Source organism: Musa acuminata, chromosome BXJ1-11 (assembly GCF_036884655.1).
Source record: "Musa acuminata AAA Group cultivar baxijiao chromosome BXJ1-11, Cavendish_Baxijiao_AAA, whole genome shotgun sequence".
NCBI lineage: Eukaryota > Viridiplantae > Streptophyta > Magnoliopsida > Zingiberales > Musaceae > Musa > Musa acuminata.
Window position 1 is genome coordinate 27,260,350 of NC_088337.1, and position 9,506 is coordinate 27,269,855.

The 9,506-nt window shown below is 41.1% G+C and overlaps 1 protein-coding gene across 1 annotated transcript; it reads left to right on the forward strand.

Moving 5' to 3' along the window:
- Nucleotides 1–4,790: 4,790 nt before the first annotated feature.
- On the forward strand, nucleotides 4,791–7,221 carry LOC103971720 (protein YABBY 4-like). The gene is made up of 7 exons (XM_009385814.3): nucleotides 4,791–5,220; nucleotides 5,440–5,598; nucleotides 5,673–5,880; nucleotides 6,394–6,442; nucleotides 6,563–6,638; nucleotides 6,710–6,784; nucleotides 6,880–7,221. Exons 1-7 carry the CDS (start codon nucleotides 5,116–5,118, stop codon nucleotides 6,955–6,957), a joined length of 750 nt encoding a protein of 249 aa, XP_009384089.1. The 5' UTR covers nucleotides 4,791–5,115; the 3' UTR covers nucleotides 6,958–7,221.
- Nucleotides 7,222–9,506: the final 2,285 nt, after the last annotated feature.

The following is a 9,506-nucleotide window of genomic DNA, read 5'->3' on the forward strand; positions in this document are numbered from 1 at the left end:
GTATGATCTCAAATGCAGGGTTGACAAAGGACTTTTGGGCAGAGGCGATTAATATGGCCTGTTACGTTGTCAACCGCACTCCTTCTGCAGCACTTAACTTTAAAACTCCGGAGGAAGTTTGATCGGGTACTCCTGCTGATTACTCTGATTTAAAAATTTTTAGGTGTCCAGCATACATGCATGTAAATGAAGGAAAATTAGAGCATCAAGCTAAAAAGTGCATTTTCCTTGGGTATGCTTTTGGGGTGAAAGGATACAGATTATGGTATTTTGATCTCAAATCTCCAAAATTTATAATCAGTAGATATGTTACTTTTGATGAATTATCTATGTTATCTTCTAAAGAGGATTCCACTAGTTGTACAAATGATAGTGCGCAGAAGCAGGTGGAGCTTGAGATTGGTAGGTCTGATTCTTTTCAGTCGAACTCTTCCACTCAAAGAATGCTAGTAGATGGTCCCGAGTCTACTGACATAAATGATCCAAAGGAAGAGCAATATTCCATAGCCAAGGATAGACCACGGAGAAATATTCGACCACCACAAAGATATGCAAATTTGGTTGCATATGCTTTGTCTGTTGCAAAAGAAACAAGTGAAGTTGGTGAGCCTACTACCTACTCAGATGTAGTTTCTTGTGATAATTCCGCTAAGTGGTTGATTGCGATAAATGAAGAAATAGAATCTCTCAATCAGAATAGAACTTGGGATCTTGTGAAGCCGCCTTCAAGTAAGAAAATTATTGGATGCAAATGGGATATCATTGCTGAGGGAAATGTCCTTGTTCAGAAAATTCATACTAATAACAATCCAGCTGATATGCTTACGAAGCCTCTTCTGGTTTACAAGTTCAAGCAGTGTTTGAACTTGGTTGGTATTCATTATTGGTGATTACCCGTTGGGGCTTTTATGAAGAAGGTGGAGCAAGTTTTGTTGGGACATGCCAAGGTGGAGATTTATTAGTTTGGCAAGTCCCATAGTCCCACATCGAGAAAATCAGACTTGTTATCTCCTATTGGAACTATAAACAAGGGTCTGGGCTTTGAAGTCAGATGCACCACAAGTGGCATCACAAGAAAAACCTAAGTATTTGCTTTGGGTTTAAGTCCACACTCAGTTAAATAGTTTGGGCTTATAGTTTGGTTTTTTCTTGTTTAGTATTTTTGGGTGTTTTATGGCTTAGGAACATCTTCCTAAGGCATTTGTAATAGTCTCTTTTATAATAGTGATTTGCTCCTCTTTAGTCCGTGGATGTAGGTCAAAGTACTTTATTATCTTTATTGTCTTTGTTGGGTTGTCAAAATTACCCTTTGGTAAATATCTTGAAGCTAACTCTAATACCTATGTCTATATAGATAACCAAATTCTCGAAAAACCAAATATAAAGAATCACTTTCTCTTGAGTTAGCACAAATCCAAGCCAAAAACCCAATGCAAATCATCTCATATAAATTTGAAAAGACTCATTTCTCATTCCTATACCTCTCTCTCCCTTTCACCAAATGGTCGAGATTACTAATAACTTTTTATTCTTAATTTTGAATTTATAATCTAAAAACTAATTTGAATCTAATTGGTGCTCTTCGAATAACTCTTACGATGGTGTTATCATGAAACCCAACAACGACACCAATAATAATTGCATGTGAGTGCAGGTACGTCAATAGTTGCATGCAATCAACCCTCCGCCCTCGTGTTGTATACGTCGGAGCTCATAGAACCACAATTCTCATGTACCCTTTTCCCGGGCTTGTAGCTGAGCACCATCACAGCATGAAATCTAAACCAATAGATTCAAAGAAATAATTCGATTTGGAAAGTAAAATTTTGATGCCAAAAGAATAATTCAGACAATTAGTAATGGAACACAAACATTAACACAAGATTTACGATGTAAAAAATCCATCCCAAGATAATAATATCTGAAGGAGTAAAGAGTGACTCGTAGCATGTGAGACTACTTTGGAAGGATGTCATGAATGCAACCACAGCGGATAGCTAAACCCTAATTTTCTCTGAGGTAGTCTCTCTACCTTTCGATGCAGTAGCTGGCCACGTAGAACGCTTCCAAGTAGCTGCGTACGACATGCTTGTGGGCATGCCGCTGCTTTGAACTCTGTACGAGGGTCGCAATGACGGAGAAATGATGGGTTGGAATGCGATGGATAGATCGAGAAAGAGAGATGAATGGCCGGATGCGAAGCATGCAGCTGAGCTCAGGTGGGTAACTCCCAACAAGCGAACAAAACAACAGCAGCAGCAGCAACAACAAAAAAAAAAAGGTACAGTGGGCGAGCATTAACTCTCCTCAGTTGTTTCTCCTCGATTTCCTCTCTCTGTCTCTCCCTCTCTCTCTCTCTTTCTCCTTGCGTCCACAAACCGACAGGGTTCATCACAGCCCTGTGGTCTCACGTAAGACTCGAGATCAGAGAGGTACAGCAATGGTGGAAGGCAGTCTAGAGTATGGGCTGGCAGTGAGGAGGAGGAGGAGGAGGAGGATGGGAGGGTTGGTGTGGTGAGACAGGACAGATTGCCGAATTCTCGTATAACGAGTTACTCAATGCTGCTAAAGCGCATTCAATAGATTGGAGTGCAGCTGCCACCAACCACATCAGATCAGATACAATAAAGAGTCGGCTATAGCAGATCTCTATGGCCATTCATGCTAACTCGAATGGAAGTGCATCCCATCATCACATCACCAACTCATCGATCGGATACACGACTGCGTATTGGGAGGACATGGTTGATTACGTATGGAATCTTCATGGAGTCTGGAATACAAGAGCTAAAGGTGAAAGGAGCAGACTGCATGCAGGCTTTAGTGTAAATGGAGAAAGAGGGAGGAGTGCTTGCCGGGTTTTGAACCGATGGAAGCCCAGCTTGCCTCGAAGCTTGTGGAGGAGAATGTTAAGATTTCAAATAGCTACGTTTGAAAAAGAGGAGGAAAGAGAAGAGAGAGTTTAGGAAAGGACAAAGGTAGTGAAGAAGAGAGAGAGAGAGAGATGGTAGTGAGGATCTGTGTCCGCTGCTGTTGTCTGCTCTTTTGTTGCTGAGTGAGAGCGGGGAAGTGTGAGGTCAAATCATGAAAGTTGTAAGGCTTTTGTTTCCTTGATTCTCCCACCCTTCTCTCTCTCTCTCTCTCTCTCTCTCTCTTCGGGAACACGCTGCCTCCGGCGACAGGCGCAGTGGGCTTAGAAGAGACAAGGAGGATATCACCCTAAGGAGGCGGACCCGGAGGTGGAGGGCGGCTAAACCCCCATCTACAGTACTGCAACTGCATTACTACAGCACTGCACCTATCTTAGTCTACTGGATCCGGGAAACGGGAAAGCATCACGCCTCTCTCGCTCTCTCTCTCTCTCTCTTGCTGTTCATTTCTTCTTCTTACTCCTCGTTACTGCGAAAACAACAGCTAAGTGAGCTGGGAAAGCACGCTAGGAAGCCCATGCAGACGTCCCTTTCTCCCTCCTCCTCTCGCGCCCCCCCCCTCCCCACCTCTGCCGCCCCTGCCCTCACTCCTCTTCATCTTTCTCTCTCCGTCTCACATTGCAAATGACGACCACTAACGCACACACGCTCTATCTCTCTCTTTCTCTCTACAGACGCACACACACATTATCTATCTCAGTTACAGTGATCATGGAAGAGTCATTTTCACAGTCCACTACGGTGCACCAACCGATGACACATACACACACACACACACAATGCGCTCGAGGAAAACGACGGGCATCATCAGATGGTCCTCATCTAACCCAAATCAAGTCATGGACCTTTGCATGTGTGATCGATCTGCTTCATGGCGTTTAAGCTAAACCTGGGCTCAGAAAGGTCCCCATTACAGGTTTGCAATTCCTTATGTGACGTGTTTCACCTGGAACATCTGGATTCAGTCAAACGGACCTCTGCCAGCTTGGTTAATCCTGGTGATGTGATCCATATAAATTGGACTATCCAACAATTTCCTGAACCCAGAAATAATATCTTTATTAATTATTACAATTTTTTTTTTGTTATTGAAATGCCATGTCTTGTAGATTCATAAATATTTTATGTTGAAAAATAACCCAAATTAATAAATAATTTAATGGAAGGAAAAAAAAAAGAGGTAACAAAATCTCAAAAAACATTATTTATCACTATTTTGAACCTTCTAAATTACTTTCTATATTTTTTTTGATCCATTACAAAAGTTACGAGGCACAACTCGGCCAAATTTATTAGCAAAGTTCATGCTAATCCAACTCCTAAATTTAAATTTTATCCAAACACAAAGTTTAATTTGGATTTCAACAAATTCGATGAACATGTTTAAATAGTGATATTTATATACATATTGGAGGATTTTGGAAAACTTGGATCTTTTAGCATATATTTTTTATGTACATTTTTTTTCCAATAAAAACAAAAAAATCTAAAATAAAATGTTGGTGCAACATGGGAAAAAGAAATGGCAACTCTGATGTATATATATTTAAAAAGGAATAATTGTTACAGCAGAAAAAAAAAAAGTAGACATGATTATTCTCAAGTGACATAGGAAAATTATTACCATACATTCTTCATGCAGCAGCAAGAACAGATAGAACAGTGTTGAAAAGACTATTCCTTATCACTCTTTCTGTCATATACTTTTGTTTTGTTTAGCAATATCTCTATATTGGGTGGAAGCTGTACTGTGTATGAGAGAGAGAGAGAGAGAGAGAGAGAGAGTGTGTGTGTGTGTTTCTTTGGCCTATATCTGACTCTTCTGTCACACAGACAGAATGAGCCATCTCATCTATCTACGCTTACTTTGTTTGATCTCTTTCTCATCTCCTTTCTTCTCTTTCTTCCACCATCTTTCCTCATTCCTTCTCTTCTTCTTCTCTCTCTCTCTCTCTCTCATCTGTTGCATCTCTCCACCTATTTTTCAACTCAGAAACTACAGATCCGAGGAAATATAGAATCATCAGTCAATCAAAGCATCAAATCAAGTAGGGGGAAGCAGCAAGTCGTTGGGGAAAAAGACCTGATTCCTCCCCCTCCCTCTCTCTCTCTCTCCCTCAGTCTCTCTCTGTCTGGGGAGAGATCTCCTTCGGTTGGCCATCCATCAAATCACAGCTGCCGCAGCATGTCATCCTCCTCAGCCGCCTTTTCCTTGGACCACCTCTCCCCACCTCCTCCTTCCGAGCAGCTCTGCTACGTCCACTGCAACCTTTGCGACACCGTCCTCGCGGTATATGCTCGCTCTTATTCCATCCCTCCCTCCCTCCCCCTTTATTCCTTGGGCAGCCGCTACTGTTCATGCCCCTGTTCGCGTTCGCTTCTTTTGTTTCTCTTTTGAGCTTCCGTCTTGCTCATGCGATTTGCCCACTTTGGTTGGCTCTCCTCCTCCTCCTTTTGCTTTCACTGTTGTCTTGCTCCTACCGTGCTCTCTTTTGCTGTGGTCTTGCAGGTGAGTGTTCCCTTTACCAGTTTGTTCAAGACGGTGACTGTGAGGTGTGGCCACTGCACCAACCTTCTCTCCGTCAACATGAGGGGCCTTCATCTCCCGCCCGCTAACCAAATCCACCTTACCCATCCCTGCTTGATCCCATCTCACACCAGTCTTTTGGTACATGTCCATACCCCTGTCGTCTTCATCTCTTCATCTTCATGACCTTAATTTGTGTCATTTTCCCTGGTTAGGATGAACTACAATGCCAGCCTCCGAGCTTGCTACTGGATCCATCCATTCTGTGCAATGGCAACAACAACAACAACAGCAGCAGCAGCAGCCGCCTCATCAACAGCATCACCTCCACCACCAACAACAATACCATCAGCAACTGCAACACTATGGCGCCAGTGAAAGGAGTAGGAGAAGAGCTTCCACGGACCCCAGTCGTCAACAGACGTGAGATTGTTTCTCCACTTCCTCACTCCATGTTCTCAACGTTCATCTGGCTTGGATAAAATGTGTTAAGTACTATAGCAGCTGCACCAACACCTTCTTCACTTTGAGATCCTTGCGATTCCACTCTCATAATCACACGGCAAAAGGAATGATTGCAAGAGCGGCAAAATGCCGAGCTATTGAATGTAAATTAAGATGAGGCTTACTCCTCAACATGGGAGGTTGCCTTCCGGTCCGTGGTCGAACAGAAGAAAGCCACCAGCTGCATTAACTGCACCGCTGCTCGCCTTCAAGAGCGTCGCTGTAGCAATAGTAGCTCTTCGCTCCTCTCTTCTGCTTTGTTCCCTTGGATATCAATCCAGCACATATCATCTTGTCCATAGCACCAACATGTTCGACCATGACTATTCACAAAATAGTTCACAGACCTGCAACCGATAAAACCAGCCCCAACTGCACCTCTTTGTCCTTTAGTTACTGTTGTGGTGATCTCGATGATGTTCTTCTGTGCAGCTCCAGAGAAGAGGCAGAGAGTTCCTTCCGCATACAACCGGTTCATCAAGTAAGTGAAGAGTAAAAGATAAACCACGGGGGGAGTAAATACGATGAGGAGAACTCTAAAACTTTCTTGAAGCTCTCATCGTTTCTTCTCTTTCTTGATGCTGGTAATGGTTGATGGCAGGGACGAAATCCAACGCATTAAGGCTGGGAATCCCGACATCACGCACAGAGAGGCCTTCAGCGCCGCTGCAAAGAACGTAAGCCTTTTCCTCTATCTCGCTCTTGTGCCTATCTTTCATCTCACGATCTTCAATTTCTCCTCTTCCAGTGGGCTCACTTCCCACACATCCATTTTGGTCTGATGCCCGACCAGGGTCTGAAGAAGGCCAGCGTGCGCCAGCCGGTAAAGAAGCCAAAACAAATTCGATCCTCTCTCTGGCTCCTTTAACGAAGAATCTCACGTAACTTTTCCTTTGTTCTTGCCTTGGTTCTTTGTAGGAGGGTGAGGATGTTCTTCCCAAGGACGGGTTCTACGCCACGGCAGCTGCTGCAAACATGGGGGTCGCTCCTTTCTGAGCTGCTGCGAGCTGCCACCACTGTTGTTAGGGTTGTTCCTTTGCTTGCGGTCTTTACTTAGGGTTTTCTCTTCCTTCTTCTTCTTCCTCTCTCTTGTTCTACTTGGACTTCTTGTCGAGTTAAGGGCGGTCATAATGGGTGCAGACACCTGTGGAAAAGGTTGGTGGTGCTATCTGCCATTGTCTACAAAACGTGTCTTTGGATGGACAGTTTAAACTGTGTAAGAAGTGCTGCACTTCTACTATTCTTTCTTGCTTTCTCGTATTTGTCTCAGGCCTTTTCTCTTTCTCTGTTTACAATGTTCTCCACGCATGCAAACACACCTGTGAGAGTTCTAAGATCTTTGAGCCTTTTACGTACGTGGATCACTTCTTTTTGACTCGCTCTACGTAACTTATGTCTTTGTACTGAAGGATGAGAGCCCAAAGGAAGCATTGTATATATATACATATAACTTATGTATACACACACACACATAACTTATGTACACACACACACACACACATATATCATTATTTGTTTCTACTTAGTTTGATCCTTCCACACACACACACACACACACACACACACACACACACACACACACACACACACACACACACACACACACACACACACACACACACACACACTATATATATATATATTATGACATGATATGATATCAAAACACCATTATAAAAAAATGGAGAAAATATTTAGAAAAATTGGAGAGGATTAATACACACAGGATGAAGCATTAATTTAGTCCAAAAACTTAGCTGACTCTTGTCGAATTTGAGTGAAAAATATCAATAAACATTTTGACTATTAGAGCTACTATTCGATAATAATATTTTTTGGATATTATACTTTTTTTAAGCCTTAATCCTTTTTAGTGTTCTTAGAGAGGGTAATAAATCTACAATATGGTCTGCCCATTTTTCTATTGAAATATATTCTGGCCATCAGGATGCATTGGCGTGGTCTGATTTTTTTATGAACAATGTAATGCGTGGTATTAGGCAATAGTCATTTTTGCCTTTGGAAAAATAATTTATGAGTTAGTAAGGTTTCCTTTCAATGAATAGTAAGTAATACGAGACTATTGGTAGTCATCTCCCATATGAACATTTTCTAAATATTTATTTTAATTCATATGCCTATGTTTAGCTACATTGTAACTTGACAATGATATCATAAGTTAAGAGCCAAATAAATTAGGGTTAAGATATAGGAGTTTGGTCAAATTTAACAAGGATCATTTGACTCTTCAAATATTTAGTAATCATATCTCTGTTGAGACATGTTAATGCATTGTTGCACAAGTTAATGCACTGTTTGGGCATTTTGTACATTCTTTATCCTTTCTCAATTTTTATCTCTTGAATGAACATTTTCCTGACCAGAGGAACTTTCTTGTGACATTATGTGTATCCATCTGCATGAAGGCTTGTACCAATTACCACATCCACATGAGATCATTTGCTATGACATGGTCAAACTCATTTTCCTGTTATAGACTATTGCAAGACAGTGTATGCCCCCATTCCCACAGTGGATGGATAGCAAGTCATGGATCAATAACCACTGATCATTCTCAGATGCAAGGCTATATAATATTAGTCTCCAGTCCCTATTCTGACATCCTTTGACTTGAGAAATTAGCCTCCAAATGGCATTGATTCCTTCATGAGATATCCAAACAATATTATTTCATTGTTATTACTTTGCTTTACAATGCAATCTGAGCAACATCATCTAAATGCTATTTAATCCATTGGGAAACAACAAGGAAGTTCTGCAGTCAAGCTGCCATTGACTTTGTTTGTCCACCTTGTCAAGATGGAAAGCCACCTTTTGTATGATGTCCAAGTTGTGTGAAGACATTCAACATCTTCATGATATTGATATATGTATGAGGGATACTGTCAGTTGCATGTATCTGTTTCTTTGCTTTTCTCTCTGATGGGATAATATACAAACAAAAAAAATCATGGATCAAAATCTTGATTATAAGCATATATCTTTGCATAATATGAATCAAATAGTGGCCACAACACTCTTTCCAAATGTGCTCTTGCATGAAATAGAACATAACCAAGGACAAATTCTGACAAATGATTGTGCTGAGAGTACTGGGGATTCTTAGCCATCATCATTGGACATGGAATAGTTTGGGCTTGTCTTATACATGTCCTTGGATTCTGTCCTATTTAAAATATGTGGTTTGTTCCATGTTAAGAGTAATATAACCCATTTTCTCTCTAGATTTATTGGCAATAATTTCATGTTTCTGTTTCAATGAAAATTATTTTCTGTTTATTAATTGATTTATTTTTATTGGCCACACATCATCTTGCCCACTAGTATATCTTATCAGAAATGGTTGGCCACTAGTTTTGTGTACTAAAAAGCTTGTGGCACACATATAAACATGGACGCACTTGATCATGGAATTTAAATTTCTTAGCCACACTTGATCAAACATTTACAAGTAAATCTTGGACCTGTTTATTATAACTATCAGAAACAAGTGTATGATCTTTTTTTGGGCTTAATATTTCATG